At 44.4% G+C, this 21,188-nt stretch overlaps 5 protein-coding genes across 5 annotated transcripts; 1 reads left to right on the top strand and 4 right to left on the bottom strand.

The window, feature by feature from the left end:
- Positions 1-162: 162 nt before the first annotated feature.
- On the bottom strand, positions 163-2,014 carry N7478_008417 (sugar porter family MFS transporter; the record flags this gene model as incomplete). The annotated part of the gene is made up of 3 exons (XM_056924631.1): positions 163-1,530; positions 1,615-1,724; positions 1,795-2,014. 3 exons carry the CDS (start codon positions 2,012-2,014, stop codon positions 163-165), a joined length of 1,698 nt encoding a protein of 565 aa, XP_056777357.1.
- Positions 2,015-6,423: 4,409 nt separating this feature from the next.
- N7478_008418 (uncharacterized protein) lies at positions 6,424-7,546 on the top strand (the record flags this gene model as incomplete). Its single annotated transcript, XM_056924632.1, has 3 exons — positions 6,424-6,895; positions 7,043-7,300; positions 7,494-7,546. The coding sequence occupies 3 exons, from the start codon at positions 6,424-6,426 to the stop codon at positions 7,544-7,546; spliced, it is 783 nt and encodes a 260-aa protein (XP_056777358.1).
- A 3,796-nt stretch (positions 7,547-11,342) lies between these two features.
- N7478_008419 (fungal specific transcription factor domain-containing protein) lies at positions 11,343-13,081 on the bottom strand (the record flags this gene model as incomplete). Its single annotated transcript, XM_056924633.1, has 2 exons — positions 11,343-12,521; positions 12,575-13,081. The coding sequence occupies 2 exons, from the start codon at positions 13,079-13,081 to the stop codon at positions 11,343-11,345; spliced, it is 1,686 nt and encodes a 561-aa protein (XP_056777359.1).
- A 927-nt stretch (positions 13,082-14,008) lies between these two features.
- On the bottom strand, positions 14,009-16,600 carry N7478_008420 (uncharacterized protein; the record flags this gene model as incomplete). Its single annotated transcript, XM_056924634.1, has 1 exon — positions 14,009-16,600. The coding sequence occupies one exon, from the start codon at positions 16,598-16,600 to the stop codon at positions 14,009-14,011; it is 2,592 nt and encodes an 863-aa protein (XP_056777360.1).
- Positions 16,601-18,519: 1,919 nt separating this feature from the next.
- On the bottom strand, positions 18,520-20,277 carry N7478_008421 (alpha-mannosyltransferase; the record flags this gene model as incomplete). Its single annotated transcript, XM_056924635.1, has 2 exons — positions 18,520-18,962; positions 19,014-20,277. The coding sequence occupies 2 exons, from the start codon at positions 20,275-20,277 to the stop codon at positions 18,520-18,522; spliced, it is 1,707 nt and encodes a 568-aa protein (XP_056777361.1).
- Between the last annotated feature and the right edge of the window lie 911 nt (positions 20,278-21,188).

Here is a 21,188-nt window from a genome sequence, read left to right on the forward strand (position 1 = left end):
CCTTCGTCTTTTTGCGAAGCGCCGTAGCAACATGAGTCTCTCTTTCTTCAGTATGCACACACGATTAAACATCATTAACTAGAATACATGATCAAGCCTTTTTTGTGTAGTGGCTTCTTTTGAAGTGAAATTATTACTCTCCAATTTGATGAAGTAGCAGGTTTACTGCTGCTCCTCGGAGATCTCAGCAGCAGCATCGTGATGCTGGTGCTCGCCGACGCCACCCTCAGCAGGCTTAGGGCCATGAGGAGCGTGGAGATCGGCAATGATACCCTCAGGGGCAACCCAGCTAGCGGACTTCCAGGGCTTGACGTGCAGGACGTACATGGTGTCGACCTCCTCAAGAGTGCGACCCTGGGTCTCGTTGACGAAGAAGAAGACAACGAGAATAGCGGCGAAACAGCAAGCAGCGAAAACGTATCCGTAGCTGTAGTCGATAGAGCTGGAGATGAAGGGGGTGAAGAAAGAGATGAGGAAGTTCCAGGTCCAGTTGGCAGCGGTGGCGACACCCATGCAGGTAGCACGGTAGCGGAAGGGGTACATCTCACCACAGATGGCCCAAACGATGGGACCCCAAGTGGTAGCGAAACCGACGATGAAGAAACAGGTGAAGACGATCATGACGACACCAGCGGAGTGGTTACCGGGGTCGGCGTGGAGGACCTCGTGACCGACGGAAGCCCAGATCATGAAGCAGATGAACATCCAGGCGGCACCAATCATAAGACAGTTACGGCGACCATAGTGCTCGACGATGTACAGACCAGGAAGGGTCATACCGAAGTTGACGGCACCCAGGATGATGGAAGTAACGTAGGAGTTGCTGAGACCAACACCAGCGAAGATGGAGGTACCGTAGTAGAAGATGAAGTTAGCACCAGTCAGCTGCTGCAGAGACTGCAGAGCAATACCAAGCATGGTACGGTGGAACATGCGGGGACCAGTGAGAATCTCGTGCCATGGAGCAACACCAGCGGCGGTCTCCTCATCGAGCTTCTGCTTCATATCGGCCATCTCCTGAGCAACAACGCGGTGGTTGGTGGGAACACCGTAGAGCTTAGCCATAACCTGGCGGGCCTCATCGACACGGCCGTGACGGTAAGCGAAACGGGGAGACTCGGGTAGGAAAAGGGTACCAACACCGAGAATCAGAGGCCAGGCGAAACCAATACCCATGGTGATGCGCCATGAACCAGTGGAGTGGGTCATGCGGGAGGTACCGAAGTTTACGATGTAGGAGATAAAGATACCGAAGGCAACGAACAGCTGGAAAGCGCTGACCATGGCACCACGGACCTGGCGAGGAGCGGACTCGGACTGGTACATGGGGACAACGCTGGAGAGGGCACCAACACCCAGACCCATGACCCAACGACCCATAGCAACCTGGTACCACTTGTCGGTAGCGGCAATCTGCACGATGATACCGACCATGTTGATAAGAGCCCAGAAGGAGATAGAGAGCTTGCGGCCAATGCGGTCAGCAATGGGAGCGGCGATGAGGGCACCGATCATAGTTCCGATAGACAGCTGCAACAAAAAGATAAAATATTAGATCCTTGTTCATAATGACATGTGGTACAACATGAACTGCAGCAAACAAGAGAAACTTACCAGACCAACAATGAGACCATTGCGAACGTTGCTGAATTCGTACTCGCTACCGTTGTATTCAGCAAAGCGCTGCTTGAAGTCGGTCATAGAGGTGAAACCCGAGATTTGACCTGAATATGGAGTTAGAACCGTAGGATATCCCTGCTAGATGATCAATTGATCAAGATTGTGAAACCTTACCAGTCGAGTAACCGAAAATGAAACCACCCATGGAGACACATAGACCCAAGATAAACGAGCGCCATGTCAAGTACTTGACAGGGCTGTCATCAATGATCATGTCATTCTTCTCGACAGTGGAGTCGGCGCGAGCAGGAGTAGCAGCCTGCGAAGAGAACTGAGAAGACTCCTTGGCCTCGGCTGAGGGCTTGAGCTTCGACATCATGTTGCCAATGCCCATTGTGAAAAAAGACCTATCCAGGTATATGATATTACTGGAAGAGGGTTGGGAAAACCTGTGAGGGGGATGGGGAAAGAAAAAAGAAAAGAATCCAGCAGAGTAGGAAGGGGGGGGGGAAGGTTAACAAATAAATACAATTCCTTGAACGGAGACTCGGCTTTTCCCCCTTGGGGTACCATGGCAAGACCAGATGGGGGCCCGGATCTCGCGTCCCACGTTTGGTAGCCGGGATGGGGCGGAGGAAATTTCATGACTCCATGGGCAGCATAACTCCATACTGTTTGGAGGGTTTCTTGGGGTGGAGAAGGTGGAGTAGCGCAGGTATTCAGGGCGGGATTGACCACGTGAGGAGGGATGCAAACGGGGAAACAACACGAAAACGGAAGTCGCGGCTGTACGGCTGCATACATTAGCAAGATTGAACATAGCAAACAATCATTATTGTTATTTTAATAACAATTTAATTTTAGAAAGTTCGAGTTCAGTATTTACTTTACATTCTCGTTGAATTCAATTATGTTTACAATTCCTGAATACCGCAAATGTCTGAGACCGCATGCCAATCCACACCCAATCTAGGGTGCGAGCGTTTGGCATGTCATTTCACCACAATAGCCGAGTTTCCATTAGTTGGTCTTTGCCACCCTTCTAGAAAACTACGAAAACCAGTAACTGGGTCTCGAGCATGGCGAATGAGATTGTGGTGCCTGGCCGAACAACGGATAAAATCCGTGGTCTGAACCACTTAAGTTAGGGTCGGCTGCGATCGATGACAACACAAAGCGACATGAAAAAAAATTTGTTTAATTTACAGCCATTAATTATTTATAATGGTAATGAAAATAAAAGTAAAAGTAAAAGTAAAAGTAAAATTTTAGAAAAATAGATGCGCGTCATGAATGAATTAAGGAAACTATAGCGACAACTTTAACAGAGCCTATTCTGTATACTGTGTATACGAACCAGGCCTCAACCTAGTAACTTTCGTTGACTCTGCTTTCTACTTCGCATTATCTATCTTCTTTCTCATTTACAGGTTCCTACAGGCTCCTGCAGGAATAAATGCCCGCCAAATGCCCGAGACTGGAACAAGGTCGCGTTGAAAAATATTCATTTTATTTCATTTTTAAATTGTTTAGAGAGAAAAAAGTCTCAAGTACGGTTATCCGAGTGGGTCAATTAGATTCTTCGGCGCTGGAGATAGGCCCGGTCTCAGATAACGACGATCACCACAAGATCAAAACAGATCAACATATAGACAACGTTTTTCTTCTCATACCAGTATTAAAGTTGGACTTAAGGTCAAATAAATTCTATATAACCTTGGGAATCGGTCGAAGTTATATCTTGCTCCGGTGAGACGCCTAAGAGTCCCAACTTCATTCCTGGCGGGCTGATAAGAGCACCGCAGCACAGATGTGTAGTTCGGTGTGGTTCAACACGGCCAGCCCCACTCACCGAAGTGAAAAAACCACCTTCGGTCGACTCCCGCGCAGAGACTTCCGATCCGTTGAGCTTTTCATAGGCCCCACTCTAGCCCAATCGGCACACCGAGTCTGCTGTCCCGAGTCCGACTCGGGATCGATGCCGTTTAGGATAAGGTGCAGAGATACACATGCATAGGCCAGACCCAATGTCGGATGTCTGATTTATAGATATTTTTCACTCGGACATGTCTTTTATACACATGAATTATGTAAAGATCTGTTTTGCGACCGCTTTCCCATACACACTCACTGAGAAACTCGGCACTGAAAAATCTTCACTCGGCATCCCGAAAACACGGGATCGCCCTAAAGTGGGCAGAGCTATAACGGAACCAAAATCTCAATTTTCAAGGAGACCCACTCTGCCCAAGCCCCTTCCGCGATCTGCGGTGAACAGGCTTGGAAAATTTCTGTTGAAATCAGGCCACTGCAAATTTCATTCAAAATTGTGAAAAGGGGCTCGGTGGGCCCTGAATCTCAAGCGCCTTCCTAAATCATACGAGGCTACCTGTCGTATCGGTGATTATCCAATCGCTTTGTTCTCGCAATTTCTCCGACTTTCAAGTTGAGAGATTTAAATGTGATCAGCATTCTTTTTTGGCTACATGCGCCGACAATCATATGCATCGATATGCATGTAACTATACTGCATGTACTCCATACTTTGTACCCCAAATGTACTCCAGAGTCGCTCCAATCCCCAAGCCGTCAACGGGCATGAGTTCCAAATCAAACTAGAATCCTCCTTAATGTCATTCTTCTTTGTTACAGTAACACCTTCACAAAACTAATATGCTGAAAGTTATTGAATGAAAAATATGATGAGAACGGGAACCTTGGGTCAACAAAAATTGATATCTGGACTGGTGGAATGTTTCATGGCCTAGACTCTGTCACCCAAACTGGGAACTTCAACGAAATTGTCTCACGCTAGAGTGTCACTGACGCAGTTCCAAACTCTCTTTCTTCTGTCATCCACGGCACTTGGCCATCAGTCCGAAACAGGAATCGGTTTACCAACATGATAGCCTGGGCACTGACATCGCACAATACCCCACACCCATCATGAATTTACTCCATTCTGTGGAGTACAGAGGAGTAGCCGTGCCAGGAACACTAAGTTGGACGGCAATGCAGACTCACGTTCAAGTACACGGCTAGTACATATCGTGGATACTAGTAGCTGTGAATAAATTAACTCAGGCTGCCGACCTTTCAAGGCTGTCAATCCAATATCGGGCTGAGGGGTAAACGGTCAAAGCCTTGAAATGGAACTCTGAGTCGTTTGTTAGGCACATGTTAGATCGGATTGACTCAACCTTGGAAACTTGAATATATATTTCATGAATATTTAGAAACTGAAACTTGAATTTTAACGTAATCGCGAGGTCGAAGAGAAGAGTCACAGTTGACCTTTAGGAGTCCCCTGGCTCGTGGAATCATCTCTTGAACATCGTCAGCACTTGAGCCAATAAGGTTACTACATTGGTATTCTCCGGGCGAGAGATGGTACTCTATTACGTAGCCGTTTAAATCTATTCTGTCAAAGTGCAAATTTCCAAGGTTATTTGGCTTCACTTCTTGGCACTATTCTTCTTCAAGTTGGGCCCTGGTATACTATATTCCTGGACAATGAGGAACTATCACCCGTGGACCTCCCTTACCAACTGACCTATTCACTCTCTTTATTCGCCTTCCCGCTCTGAACCTGGCCGCTTGGCAGTTCTATTTAGCTTACCCTTCCAAGTCATGCCCCACGCAAGCCGTCGATGAATGAGGCTACGCCACCCTCAATCTCGAATGACGATTCTGTTCAAATCCTTGGAGTCAAATATCGTACCTAGACAAAGCTTCCTCGGTAGTAATCATCAGTGATAAAAGGAATATATCCGTTTGGCAAAGAAGTTCAGTAAGTCGTGGCCCTAAGTTAGCAGAATATATGAGTACCAGGCGAATTATGATGAATTTCAAGGAATTAAACCAATTACTACCAAGCCTACCTCACGCTCCTGCCTACGCTTTGAACTCTTTATTGCATATCCGACGGCAGCGGAGCGCGCCGTGCAACAAAGAGGGGACATGCGCTCCTTTATTGAACGGATACAGGAATGAAAACATCTAAGATTTGTGTAAGACCGAGGCCACCTTAAGCCATCAATTCAACGCTTTGAATTCTTTGAGCTGTCGTCACTCGCTGCCGTATGGTTATTGGCTAGAATGGGCCCCCACTTTTTCGAGTGAGATCATTGATAAGATTCGGTTCCTTTCAATCGAATTCTTATCGTGCGTGACGATCCGATGGGGGCTCAACTTCACTCCAGTATAACAGTGGAGAATTGATTACAAGGTTAAGTTCATTATTAGAACTTGAATGAGCATATTAGAATTTAACAAAGCAAATACAGAAGGAAACCATGTAGTATGGTTCGTATAATCAAGCCCAGGAATGTAATTATGGAAAAAAACTTTATGTTACTAAAAGGACTACTTGCAGTCTATAACGTTACAGTGAAATAAATCATTTCTTTATGGGTAAATCTAAAATCTTTGACAGAACAGCTACCGTGTAAATTCGGATTCCCCTTTCACGAAGAGTTTGCGTTCTAAATGGGAGCAAAATTGTTCATCTGAGTCAAGTCTCCACTCAATTGCATCCTTGATTGAAAGAGAGCCCCCGAAATAGATTAAAGAACCAAAGACTTCGAATAAAGAGCGAGCCTGGCTGGAAACGTCTAAGGTAGTATACCTTTCGAGGAAAGACTATCAAAGACAGTATTGGTTCTACAGTATTGGTTATATCACGATGGCAGTAACTTGGATATCTATATAAGAGCACCTCGAGCCTATCCGATATGTTTTTCTTTTCTCTCATCACCCATTTTCGTTCGATTAAATCATCTTCACGCATTCACTATGACAAAAATGGAAAATCCCTTCGAGTCCGGTGGGCTCAAGTCGACTCTGGGGGTATGTATCCGATTGATCCTATGGGGGTTCCTCGGACTCGTCGTCTCGATCGTCATGCTTGTTGGGGGTATCTTCCTCAGTCCCGTTACTGTGGCGTCTGCTTGCGCTTCCGCTTATGCTTTCTCGCGTGATTCTATTCGGCATGGATGGATCAATGGTTCACGTGTGATTCGGACCTTATTTGAGAACATTACAAATACCACCCTGGACTTCCCCTCGCAGCTTTTCAAAGGGTGGCCGAATACTTTTAGTTTGACCTCTAGGCTTTCGCAGCATATGGCGAATTCTAGAAGAAAATTCTTCCAGTTCGGAGGGGATTCCTCCAGGTATAGTGGTAGTTTTTCTGGTGATCTTACAATTAGTTCCGCCGATACCTTTGGTTATAATCTTGAGCCGGCCTATGAGGATCGGGTTCTTTATGATCGAGGTTTGGAAATGTCCTTGTGGATTAGATTCATTGGAATTAATTGCCCTATATCACGTCTTGCACAGGATTGTTTGACTTGGCCGCAGTTAACGCGGGTGGCAACTATCGACCACCAGACGAGTACTAGTAACTTTCTAACTCACCTAGACGATTGGATTACTTCGATGCTCCCAGACCAGCAGGTACCTAACACGCCTCGTAACACCTGGACTGTTCAGTCTCGTGATGCTCGTGATGCGTCCGGAGGGCATGTTCATATGTCAACCAAAGACGGCATTGTTGTTATCGATTATGTCTACCGTCCAGAGGATGGCTCATTCCCCCATGTACGCCCCATCGTCAATGAACTCTACCAGACAGCCCATGGCACAACCCCGCTGAAACATATTCTTGTTACTAATGTTGGTAATCGTAACACTTTAATTACCTGGATAAGTTTGACCTGGGTTGGACCACTTGGACCGCTGAGGCCGAGGGGTCACCGCGTGAGTTTTGTATGGCTCTGGGCACCAGGATCGGTAGATTAGCGGGATACATTACAATTGTAGCTTACACCGAGGGGGATCACGTGATATCGAGCTGTTTCGTGACGATGTAGATGGCACCGACTACCTACGTTTCGATATTTCCCCTGTCTCTGACTTTGCTTAGATTGAATATCATTTGCTAACATCCTAATAGATCGAATCGGAATTTATGCGAGGTTTTTTTCCGGCTCTTCCCGAGCTTGTTTCCCTCCAGATCTATCGCTGCTTTGGGTGGCAACTTTGGGACAAATGTGATTCTCAATCAACCCGGTCTATTTTATGTGGTCCGCTTTTTTTTTCTTTTTGGCTTTTCTCGGCCTTCGCAATAACTCCTTTCATTGCTTTTTCTAAGACTGTTTGATTGGTCAAGCCCTTGCTACTGTTTACTAAATTGATACCTGGCTTTCCTCTCATCATCAACCCCACTATTCGTAACCGGGACTAAATCTAAATCCCACCAAATTGAGGCAAATTTGTAGTTGATGATGTCTTTATCGTTCAATATATCTCAACGCATAGCATTTTCAGGTATACAATTCTCATTCCCGGCTATCAATCAACGGCCTACCTGAAAAGTGACGCGGAGAATGCTAGTTACTACTAGATGTCGAGAAACAACAAATATTACCTCACTTTTCTATTTCAACTCAGATATAATGATTGGCGCGGTTGGATTGTTCAGGCCCGCCAAGAGTTTGGGAGCGAAAAACTGCTCTCAGTTTGACGATGAGAGGGCATCTTAGTTGTTTTTCTTTCCAGAGCCGAGTCGGGACATTTAGGAATTTTTTGACGGAAAGGTCTGACGGAGACCCGGCGTTAGGCTCTGGAATAAACTCTCTGTTCCATTTCATTTCTATTCTTGATGAACGTTGATACTGGAAAAAACGCAGGATATATACTATCAGTTATATACACATAAAGACCCACTGGTACGCCTTATCGACCTATAAGAGGCCCAGGCAGCAAGAGTACCTGATTGAGCGATTGGCCAGCGACGGGCAAGACCTCTATCTAATGTTCGGGGATGTGGTTGAAATACGTTCTTAAGCTGCAGAAATATGAGCATTTTATGCTTTATATTTCGACGCCAATTACAGTAGGACAATGGATGGATGAGATGGACGTTGATTTTGAGCTATCATTGGCAGAGAATATTCAATCTCTGAGCATCTGGCTGACTACTCTAGAATCAGAAAATTTTCAAGTCGCAGCCATGAAAATTGAAACTACGTGAATACGTAGTATCACATTTTATGAAGTTTTAGAGCTCATTTAATACCGGAGCGACCTTGGGAATGAGCTCATTTCCATTTCTTGGGTCTTCAACTTAAATCGTGTCCGAATTCGAGCGGTTTCTTCAGAAGAAACTCACGTTCCCAGATCATGATTCCAGAACCCCGACCACCCTTCGACCAAATCCAAGAAACAATATTTTTCTATCCCCGACAACAACGGTGGTATTCAAGTAGCAGTGGCAGCCATATGTTTCTTCCGACGCAATGCTACTGTTCGAACTACTAGTACTTTCATATAATCTTCAGAACAGGTATTAGGGGTTGGAGAAGTTGAGACGGAGTCCCAAGAAACATTTTCCTTCCTCAAACTTCACAAGCTACCGACTTCTCCGTTGTTTTGAGATAGGACAAAATGGTAGAGATTCAATTTGAAACAGAATCGCAGGCTCACCATACACGCCAATATTTGAAGGTTTCCGCCAGCTCCGCCCATTATGGTGCCTTATACACACATCATGAAGATGACTGGAGGGAAAGCGTCCGCAGAAGTATATGATGAAAGCACAACAGTCCTACCGAAAACGATCACAAAATGAAAGCTTATGACAGTGTTTCCAAGCTTCCGTCTGGGTCAAATTTGGTTGGTATCTTTGTAAATTGTGAACGATTCTACTCTATCGGGACTGTGTACGAGCCTTGCTAGATCTACCAGGACATTTCTTTATGATAAGATAGGAAATATAAATGGCTTTTCAAATACTATATCACTAAATTAAGCATCGGAGCTAGGCTCAGCGCCCAGATAGTACTACTCCCGTAAGTTAGTACTTATTTGCTATGATGATTGACTGCTTTACGTCTACTAAGTGCGTGGTGCTCTTTGAACCTCACCCCATTCCATGTAGTCTAGGTAGTACGTTCATCGCAATGCATAAAGCCACAGATTGCAAAGAGAGAGAGAGAAAGATAGTCCTAGGTAGCTGCATTCGAGCTATGGTTCATAGGCAACAGCTGAAGAAACCTGCAGTGATGATATGCCCTGGTCAATCAATGTACATCTTCTATGCTCTAAAGTCTGTTCATATAAAAATAGTACTTCCCTAAAGATATTGAATGCTATGAGCACTTTGTTAGTCATTGTGTACTTGACATAGACAAGAGCCAGTATCAAGACCTCACATGTACTAACTGCGCCTTAGAGAAAAAAATTTAATACCAAAGCTGGCAATTTCAAAATTGATTCACATACTGTTCCACTTTTGCGCTACTCGCATACTTCCTCTCCAGATTCTCGCTGCCCCCAAAGTATTTGATAAAATGAGTGATTTAGCTGGCGCATACGGGCTGTGTTATGCGGATTTTTGTTGGTATGCGTGTTGGGGATGAAAGAACAATGCCCTCCTTCTTTGTGACATGGCGTCTTGGTAATAGTTAGTATTCATTTGGTAATTGACCCTAAAAGCCTCCACGGTGAACTACCGAAAGAAATTGAAGTTTTCAAACTCACTTTCTTTTGACAAGGGACATGGTCGTATTGAGCAAGTCCATCGGGACCATTGGGCCCAACGCGAAAGTAACATTCTTGGTCTTTCACATCGCATTGCTAGCAGGAATTGAATACTTAGTATATTTCCACGTATAGGGGAATGATACGTGCAGCTTTATGGGGGGAGGCGAATTTTGAATGTAAGGGACATACCCCTTCAAAATGCTCTGGAGGTCGGTGTCTATCTTGATCGGGAAGCGGGTTTGCTCCCACAGTCATGAAAATAGAGAAAAGAAGAAGGGGGACGGGAAGTGAGAATCATTTCATCTTGATCGGGTAATAGCTGAAATAAAAGGCTTGGTTCGAGTTCTGCTTCCCAGAAGAAGCGAAGACTGTTGATGACTTAGGACCAAAGAGTTTTTATCTCAATTCTCCACAACTGGATGATAGATCGATATTTATAAATAAGTTCATCACTTAGTACAGAAAAATCGCTACGACCTTGAGATCTGCCCTCTGGGGTAATTTTAATAATTTGCCGTGATTTCTGTGGGATCAATTGATGTTTGACTACGCAGCCTTCCGTCTCATGTTCAACACACCTCCAATACTGACCATAATTTGGGCCAAGGCTCCTCGACCGGAGCCCGGATCAGATGACTTTCAGGTTCCATCGTGGGTAAGAGCATAAAGTTTGACCTATCATCGATTTATTCATAATAGCTCGGCAATATATGACACTTGGAAAGTGAAATTTACCGACTTTCTGTATCCCCTGTTTCGGGACCTAGCTTCTGTGTGACACGGATAACTTATTTTCTCCAAGGTTAGGCTATGAAACGACTATCTCCAGATTCGGGCATTTGTCTCAACGAGGGATGAGTTTTTCTAGTAGTGCTACTAGTAGTTCCTGCACATCTCTTCGATCATATACTGACTGATAACTTGAAAACAGCCTTACTGGAATGACTGAAATTTCCAGCAAGTGCTTTGGGGGGTTCGATTACGACAGACTAAATATCATTAAGAGACTCGTTGACCCGCAGGGTGTATTTTGGATTCGATTTTAAGTCGGAAATGAGACACGGAAGAAGGGCTGCTGCATGATGGGCATGTGCGCAATTGGAGTATCATGTGGTTTTTTGTCTTGGCTCTTGAGCCTTGGCGCTGATTGAAAGATGGAAAAAGTAATCAATTTACTATAAAGCGGCTATCTTCAAATTTTCGACTTTTGACTTCAGTCCCGACACAATGTCCACATCATATGGTTCTCTGATCTTAATAACGGTTTTATCTGAACAATCGGAGAAGTTCGATGTCAGCCGACCTAGTGACTCTATGTCGACATGAGCAAGGATTTCGCTTGGCGTAGAAGTAACAACAGATAGACCCTTCGGGGCTCCGAGTAACGAAGCCACGAATAATGCCGACCCGTATCTACTACCGAGTTGCTGAAGTGACAGAATGCAGTGCAATAGTCGACGGATACTTGCTGAATTTGAGATTGAATTGGCCAGGAATATTTCTTGGATATGAAGGATCCCTGCTCGTAATATCATAGGAACGCTTGTCGTTGTGAGATAGGAGATAAGATGCTTCTCGTGAAGGTCTTGTAAAATCATGGTGAATTCAACAGCACTTTGCAGGACAGGGCAATCAGGTGCTTCAATGGAAAGTTGTTGGCGTGAGCTGTATTTTTCAGATAAAAAGTCGAGTTGGCGATGAATAACGCCGTGTAGCTCTAAATATATCAATTTTAACCATGCAGAGTGTGAATGCAGTAGGAGATCAGACTCGTCGGTGATGAATGGTGTGGGATGAAACGATATGTTTTCGGGTAGCTCTTGAAGCCAATTGTCAAGTTCCAATTTTGAGAGCCATAAACAGGATTTTCGTGACGGTGTAATCGGTTGACGAGTATTGATAGGTTGGCAATTCCAAGAGAAAAGATCATCTCTGACACAGCGGCATAGATGGGCTTTATGTATGAATATTTGAGCCAGTCTTTCATGACGATTGGCATAGTATGAAATGCCTATTTTGGAGACAAATCTTGGCGCAACTATATCATCTTTATCGGTCGCTAGAAGTGGAATGGATGATTGAAGTTGGTCTTTGATGATTGGAGGTTGCTGTAGCCCCAGCGACATCAGCCGATCGCGAGTGAAAATACACCACCATAGAACTTTTCGTAGTCCCCAATCCGGATGCCCCGAGTAGTCGAGATGAAGCTCAACATTATATGCAAGTGAAATGCAGACCCCGATCCAATGGCGGCCATCCTTATGCCACTCTGGATTTTCGTACCAATAGGTCATGAGTAGAAGAGCTTGAACAGCTGTCAACTTGTTATCCTCTGCATCGAGATCGTACAAAACCTGAAACCCAATCAGCTAGGGAAAATGCCTGACTCTGGCGAAGGATTACTTACCCGTGCTCGTTGGAAGAGGGAATCCAATGCACTTCGTCTGGAAAGGAAACCCGCCGCATAAATATGTTTCAAGTCCACGAAGAACGCACCAGAAAACATAACGGCCTGAAACAAAAGTAAACTGGTTTTCTGCCCTTTGTAACCTGCATTTTCACAACCGGTCTGCCACTCAAGAAGGAACGCCGAGAAACGGTCTAGGTCGAGAAAAGGAACGTGAGGGTGAACGTGTCGAATATAGGCTTTGAAAAACTCTAGGGCAGATTGTGGCTCCAGCACATCAAAGGCGCCCTTCCGAATCAGAAAGTCTATGTCATCCTGCTGTAACGTTGATGATGGCGACTCCAAATTAGGCGGCAGTAGACGATCATACGGGGGAAGCACCCAAGTCGGGCCAAGTAATCGGTGGACCTCGGCTATCATGCCATCCAGTGGGTATGTAGACAATACGGCCGCATCGCGGGTCATCCGTCGCGTGGGGCGATGTTGGATGAGGCCCCGTTCTTTCATATCTTCAAAGTGACATGTGTTGACAGAGAAACTGGGGATTTGCCAGGATCAGCGAGACAGTCGGTTATTTCAAACGCGCCAACGGACCTCCGAGTTGGCTCCGAGTGGAGTATCCGATGCGGGGGTGGTCAAACTTTAAAATTCACCGCATTGATTTGGTGACTATTGAGACTATAGGGCCGAGCTTGAAGATTGATTAATAAAGACAAAGTTTGAGGTGGCATTTAGATTGAAGGATTTTTCAGGATTCACTTATCCTCTCGATCTGAATTCAACTGTATCTTCTCTTGGCTCTTGATATATTCAGGGGTTCACATCTAAGTAAGTTCTTCAAAGTAAATCCTAAGTATCCAAGATAGGACCTGCTGATAATATTGCTCTGACATAATATCTTGTACGGTCAATAGAGCAGTCAGGTAGTTTCAGCGAAAGGGCCATTGACTGGATAATCTACAGGGACACGTATAAGTATTCAGACAATTCAACAAGTATTGGTCAAGAGAGCATAACACTAGTCACCTTTTACTTGTTATTTTTAACTCTTATTATTATCTTATTATTATTAACTCTTATTATTATTAACTCTTATTATTATTAACTCTTATTATTATTAACTCTTATTATTATTAACTCTTATTATTATTAACTCTTATTATTATTAACCTTCAAAACATAAGATACAGATTAAATAATATTAAAGTTTAGTCTGAATAATCAGCCAAACATTCAATTGGAACACAGGCAGACGAGAGGAAAACGAAGAAGTATTATAGATGGAAAGAGAAAAATAACAGTTTCCTAATATCCACGCGGGTAGGTACTAGAAACGAATTTGCAACGAGGTGATTTCCAAAGCGGTAGTGTTTTTCTTGGACCCGCAGGAGTGATTATGCAGCGCCCATTTTCCGTAATAGAAGATGGAAGTGATCAGTGATCAGGGCGGTGGTCAGGGCGGTGATCAGGGCGGTGATCAGGGCGGTGATCAGGGCGGTGATCAGGGCGATGATCAGGGCGATGATCAGGGTGAACCTTTGTCGTCCAGGACATAGATTTCACGTCCCATTGGCTATCGCATATGGTAGATGTTACGCAATATTCATGATTTTGGTGACCCTTCCACACCGAATATGTTCTGCAAGACGTAGTGATGGTCGGCTCAGTGGTAGTGGTGGTTGGCTCAATGGTAGTAGTGGTTGGCTCAGTGGCAGTGGTAGTTAGCTCAGTTATAGTGGTGGTAGTTGGCTCAGTCATAGTAGTGGTAGTTGGCTCAGTTATAGTGGTAGTTGGCTCAGTTATAGTGGTAGTTTGCTCAGTTATAGTGGTAGTTTGCTCAGTTATAGTGGTAGTTGGCTCAGTCATAGTGGTAGTTGGCTCAGTCATAGTAGTGGTAGTTGGCTCAGTCATAGTGGTAGTTGGCTCAGTCATAGTAGTGGTAGTTGGCTCAGTCATAGTGGTTGTTGGCTCAGTCATAGTAGTGGTAGTAGGCTCGGTAGTAGTAGTTGTTTCTTCAGTAGTAGTAGTAGTTGGCTCAGTGGTAGTAGTTGTTTCTTCAGTAGTAGTAGTAGTTGGCTCAGTAGTAGTAGTTGTTTCTTCAGTGGTAGTAGTGGTAGTTGACTCAGTGGTAGTAGTAGTTGGCTCAGTGGTAGTGGTAGTTGTTTCCTTAGTTGTAGTAGTGGTAGTTGGCTCAGTAGTAGTAGTTGTTTCTTCAGTAGTAGTAGTAGTTTCCTCGGTGGTAGTAGTGGTAGTAGGCTCAGTAGTAGTAGTTGTTTCTTCAGTGGTAGTAGTGGTAGTTGACTCAGTGGTAGTAGTAGTTGGCTCAGTGGTAGTGGTAGTTGTTTCCTTAGTTGTAGTAGTGGTAGTTGGCTCAGTAGTAGTAGTAGTTTCTTCAGTTGTAGTAGTAGTTGTTTCTTCAGTAGTAGTAGTAGTTTCTTCAGTTGTAGTAGTAGTTGTTTCTTCAGTAGTAGTAGTAGTTGGCTCAGTGGTAGTAGTAGTTGTTTCTTCAGTTGTAGTAGTAGTTGTTTCTTCAGTAGTAGTAGTAGTTGGCTCAGTGGTAGTAGTGGTAGTTTCTTTAGTGGTAGTAGTAGTAGTTGGCTCGGTGGTAGTGGTAGTTTCTTCAGTCGTAGTAGTAGTGGTAGGCTCGGTAGTAGTGGTAGTTTCCTCAGTGGTAGTAGTAGTGGTAGGTTCAGTAGTAGTAGTAGTGGTAGTTTCTTCAGTCGTAGTAGTAGTGGTAGGCTCGGTAGTAGTGGTAGTTTCCTCAGTAGTAGTAGTAGTGGTAGGTTCAGTAGTAGTAGTAGTGGTAGTTTCTTCAGTCGTAGTAGTAGTGGTAGGCTCGGTAGTAGTGGTAGTTTCCTCAGTGGTAGTAGTAGTGGTAGGTTCAGTAGTAGTAGTGGTAGTTTCTTCAGTCGTAGTAGTAGTGGTAGTTTCCTCAGTGGTAGTAGTAGTGGTAGGTTCAGTAGTAGTAGTAGTAGTTTCCTCAGTGGTAGTAGTAGTGGTAGGCTCGGTAGTAGTGGTAGTTTCCTCAGTGGTAGTAGTAGTGGTAGGTTCAGTAGTAGTAGTGGTAGTTTCTTCAGTCGTAGTAGTAGTGGTAGTTTCCTCAGTGGTAGTAGTAGTGGTAGGTTCAGTAGTAGTAGTGGTAGTTTCTTCAGTCGTAGTAGTAGTGGTAGTTTCCTCAGTGGTAGTAGTGGTAGTTTCCTCGGTGGTAGTAGTGGTAGTAGGCTCAGTAGTAGTAGTTGTTTCTTCAGTGGTAGTAGTGGTAGTTGACTCAGTGGTAGTAGTAGTTGGTTCAGTCGTACTAGTGGTGGTAGTTGACTCAGTGGTAGTAGTAGTTGGCTCAGTCGTAGTAGTGGTAGTAGTTGACTCAGTGGTAGTAGTAGTTGGCTCAGTCGTAGTAGTGGTAGTAGTGGTGGTTGTGGTGGTTGTGGTCGGGCATGTAATGTCGCAAGACCAATAATTAGGACAGGTTGCTGTCCCGCATTTATTGCAGTCATAGCAGGTTCCTAAAGCCCATCCTGTACCGCCATTACGTCCGTTGAGAGCAGCATGAGCGGCAAAGTAGAGTTTAGCCCCACAATTAATGAAGGATAAGGGGCCTGGAACATGAAGGGTGCATGTCGTCCCAGAGCAGCTAGCGCTATATGGAAACCCACCAGGATTACCGCCTGTAGGAGGTGTAGTCCCGACATAGAAATGGGCTTCCTGGTATGTAGCCCCAGAAGGTGCTGTTGGGTAGTTAACAGTAATGCTTTTTGTGGTAACGTCAACGTCAACGGTGACCTGGCCAATTATCGTGCCCCCGTTAGCGCTGCCAATACGAAAATTGGTCGAGCACTGGCTGGTCACGTCTCGGGTACCCAGCTTCGAGGGTGCAAATGCCCCAGTTGGCAGGGAGCCCCGTCTTTCAAACAAGGCATTTCTTCTAAAACGAGCTGGGGACACGCGTGGTAATAGATTTCCTGTTGCAAGAATAGGGAAAATGTAGAGTGCCAAAAAGCTCATCAAAATTTTGAAGTTGACCTGCATTTTTCCGGCAATTGCAGTGAAAAGGTAAAGGAAAGATGTTAGGTTAGCTATCCGGATTGCGAATTTAGTGGCCCAGGCTGTTAGGACCCTTTTTATATTGCGGCTAAAGCAGTATCGTGAAAAACAATATCCCTTCAAGTGATGGTGATATCATAAAATTGTCAGAAGGTCACTAGTATCCATGGAAACCTCACATTTTTCTTGATATCTTCTAAAGTTAAATATCACTATTCCCATTAGCTGTAAACTGATTTGAATCCCAATGTGAGATAAATTTCTAAACTTTCAAGCAACACGCATCGTATTCATCTTTCTGCAAGTATAGTTTTAAAACTTTATTTTTTTTCGTGCGGGTCTAGAACCTTTCTTTGAATGGACTGGAATATTATTCCGTCAATCTACAAACTAATTATCGCTGAGTTCCTCTAAATTAGAGCTCGCCACAACCACTGCATGGGTAGGCAAAGCCCAACCGCACTGCACCACGAAACCGTATGGCTAGACCGCGATCAACCGCAGAGAAACCGCAAATACATAGCTAACCTAATTAGGTTATGCTAAGAGGCTTAAAAGTGCTGGCTGATACCGATTCAAACACTAAATTACAACTCTTTTGTTTGCAAGGTCTATCATGGCAGTTCCTAACGAGAATCATATATCAGGTCAAGGAAATCTTATTTAATTTGATTACATTATCTAGGATCTAGATCGAGCATTACATATTTATCAGCTTGTATGTACTATCCAAGTGTCAAATCTGCATGAAGTATGTAAATCATGGGATCTCAGCTATTTGGCCTGTTTGCCAAACCACTGCCTACTAGCAGTTAACCAAGTGGGGCTTCTGGATGTGTCGTAACCAACGGCAGTTAGCGAAATCCCAAACCTCAACCGCGTTTTCGTGGTAACCTAACCGCACCGCAGCCGCCAGACCGCGGTTGGTGCCAAGCTAATCTCGTAATGCCGCCTTTTTGTTTGATTAGGCTCACTGGTACCAGGTCTGAAACCTGCTTCAATCCAGACCACTGGTAATTTTGCCGGAACCTTATTCTAAATGCGGCGAAGCAAATTTACATCGTGGACATCAGCTTTTCTTATCCCTAACTTGACCAGCAAGAATGAGGGCCCGTCTGGTTCCGCTATGATTGCTAGACGCAAGAGAGTGATATTCTTGGCAGCTTGGCGAAAGGATCTCCGTGGACATGATAGCAACCTTCAATTTGGAGTTGCGTCTAGACTCTTAGTATTGCAGTCTATTGTCATTACCACTAGCACCAATCTTGCAGGTGGGTGGCTCCAAAGGCTGGCTACCAAATCATGAAATTATTATGTTATATGAATGTTCTAATTCTCCTCCTTCTTTTTAAACCTCGTGCTTCGTTCTAAATTGAGATAAATGTGTCGGGAGCATTCATCAGTAATCCTCATGAGCTATTCACAATGTTTACTTTATCCCAGCTCCCCAATTCATAACGACCACGTAAGACTGTGTTGAGGATTTTTATTGCCATTTTTCTCTTCGCATGTTGCTACAAAAGTATCGTCTCCACGTTTGCGTATTGGCATTCAATTGGTTACCAACATGAACCCCGCACGTTCATTGAATACGAGTTCCAAAAAAGACCAACCCCAAGCAGGTATGCCCAAGCAGGTATGCATTCAGACGCTCAAACTAATATCGCGAGCAATACAGAGCCTAATTCTTATGAGGATTTCAGGAATCTTGTAGTTCAGAGGTATGAATTTATTTTTCTTGTACCAAGGAAATAAGTGAGGCTATATATACAAGGAGAAGATCAAGTTGATATTCAATCATCCAATCAACTTGTTCTTCGTATAGACACTTCATGATTAATTCCGAGGTTGCGATTAGGCTCCTGATCTGCTGCAGTGTTATATCACAACAGTTTCCATTCTCTTTAAATGGCACTGACATCCTTCGCAATCTGAATAGTGTTCCCCAAGGACTCCTTTTCTGCATAGGTAAAATTGACTACATGGTTCGCTGACAAGCAGCAGACATTGTTCTTCTCAAGTCTCCAAGATCCAATGGTACCAGCATCACCTGGTTCACGAATGAATGCGTCGAATTGAGCAGGCTGCAGATGGTCACCACGAGCGAACTTGTTCGGAAGTATCCACCCATTAAACCATAGTGGATGGCCGTCAACACCTAGGTGTAATAGCTGTGGCGCACAGATGGTAAACCGGAGATCCTGGTCTCCTTTGGCCCCGTTAGTTATCGGTGAATCATATTTTGGGTTCATTTCCACCTTCCCCATGACAGCAGCATCGCCTTTATGGAAGGCATAGTCAGTATCCCCAACGAGCTCCCAGCCCAACCAAAAAGTTTCTTTGTCTCCTGCTGTACGTAAGTAAAGCTATTGGGTTATAAAATGCTCACGCCGCTTACCGAATACCATATCATACACACCGACGCGACCCTCAGGTTTCTTTCCGTCACGATCCGGTCCATTCATTCTTGTCACCATGAGAAGTGCAACAAAATGCCTCCACTTATCGACAACCACAACTCCAGACTCTTGCATGTGGATACTTTCCCCAGTCCAGAGTCGACTCTTCCTAGCTTGCTTGGAGATAGGTGACGGCAAGATATTCCTTAACCATTCCTTCTTGGATCCTGGCATAAATAGTCGGTCTTTAAAAAATAATGCACCTGTCTTTTGATAAAATCGGTCAAGGAATAACTCTTCCGGGTTGCGAAGAAAAATCGAATCGGCATCAATAAATATCGCTTCTCGAAAGCTTGACAGAAGGATGGCGAAAGGTTTTGCAGCCCACCCTCTTAATTTCCACCCCTCATCTGAGACCATTGGATTCAAATCTCGTGTAATTACACCTGGTATAGATTCCAACTCTTCCCTGAAATCCTCACCCAGGTCATCATTCCCGAGATACAAAACTTCAATGGGTAACTCACAACCCAGCCCCCGAATGGATTGAATCGAAGTAAGTACGTAAGGTGCCTGCCGATTACCAGCGGTAAAGACAATACCGCGACCCGCGTTCCAGAATTGGGCGTGTAGAGTCATATGGTCGGGAAAATAGGGTGTTGTCCAAGAAAATAGACATCTCGATAATTGTGTGAGGAAGTATTGTACTTGCTCGAATGCGTGGATCATGTCAATTTGATCCAACTTAAGATCCTCGGCTATTCCAGGATTATCTCTCAATAGCTGTAGAATATCGTTGCGAACAAGCATTTGCTCCCCCGTTTGGACGAAATGAACTGCTTCCCATGCTTCCAAGAGAGCCTTGAATGCACGAGCCCGAAACCCCACCTCGCGGAGCTTCTCCTCGCCTGTTCCTTTAATCGTACCAGTGATATCTTCGATGTGAGAGTTGTCTGGTAAAAGTGATAAGAGATTGTCGAAACTTCTCCTGAAACTTTCACAAGAGGCGTTCTCGGGCTCAATGGCGATTGAAAGACCAGTTTTCAAATTCATAGGTCTATGTGAGTCCTCTGGAGCCAAGTAGATTTGATCTAGCCTTTTGTGAAAGGAGGACCCATCTTGGGGGCCTGTGGTGGAATAATGGTGTTCGAGTCCCCAGATAGTTTCCTTGCAATAATATCCCACGGCGAAGAGGATGACTAAGATTCTGAAAACCTGAAAACCCCGTCTGCTTTTATTGGGAAGGTGAGATAAAGTGAGCATTTGGAAGGGCCTCCTCTAAAGGTAGGTTGACAAGGTGATGAAGTTGAAACAAAAACTTGCATTCAAGAAGTCAGATCAGAACCCGTTAGCACAGAACCATATGGTGGACTAAATGCCAGTAACATAGTGCTTGCACCACGGAGAATCTAATGGCGTAGCATTCTACATATATAGACAGGATTGAAATCCTACATGAGCTTGTATCTGGACCACTTCGGAACCACCCGGATTTAATCCTCGCCATGGTCGCCTTGGAGAGAGGATCTGACAGATTATAGAAAAAGTGGGGCCTCATTTCGTGGAGAATCATTGTCGTATCGCAAAGTCTATTTGAATCTAGAACATGAAAAGTTGAGGAGCGGATGGGAATAAGCTACAAAGGTTTCAAGGTTAAAAACCCGGTCGGCAATTCTACCAGCTAAATCATAAATCCAGTTTGTTTTACCAATAGACGTCGGTAGGTATTGCAATTCGAAAACTGGTTTTCTTCAAAAACGATTCAACTGTGAGTGAGGTCATGACTTAGAGTAGTCGGTCCGGTCTATGTTGTCGTTTTAACATAAATATTAAAGCTTTGTACACACGAGGATCTTAGCACTGGGTTTTAAATGATAGAAATTATCCCATAACTGTAGTATAGCTACATGGAGGAGATCGGCCGGTTACTTAGTCTGAAAAACCCACAGCAAAACATCAATATCTTTCCCTGATCCACGCAGGAAATCAGAATCGTAGAACGCAAGTAAAAGAGTATAAGAAGTATATTAATTATACATATTATAGAATCAATTGTAACGCAATACTATATAACTACAAGAAACGAAAAGGGGATAATAACTCCGCGACCATAAGGGTCATTCCTGATAGGGTGGAGATTTTCCCCACTACAATATGTATAGAAGATACGAGTA

The sequence above is a fragment of the Penicillium angulare genome, assembly GCF_028827245.1.
Source record: "Penicillium angulare strain IBT 27051 chromosome Unknown utg000005l_segment0_segment0, whole genome shotgun sequence".
Taxonomy (NCBI): Eukaryota; Fungi; Ascomycota; class Eurotiomycetes; order Eurotiales; family Aspergillaceae; genus Penicillium; species Penicillium angulare.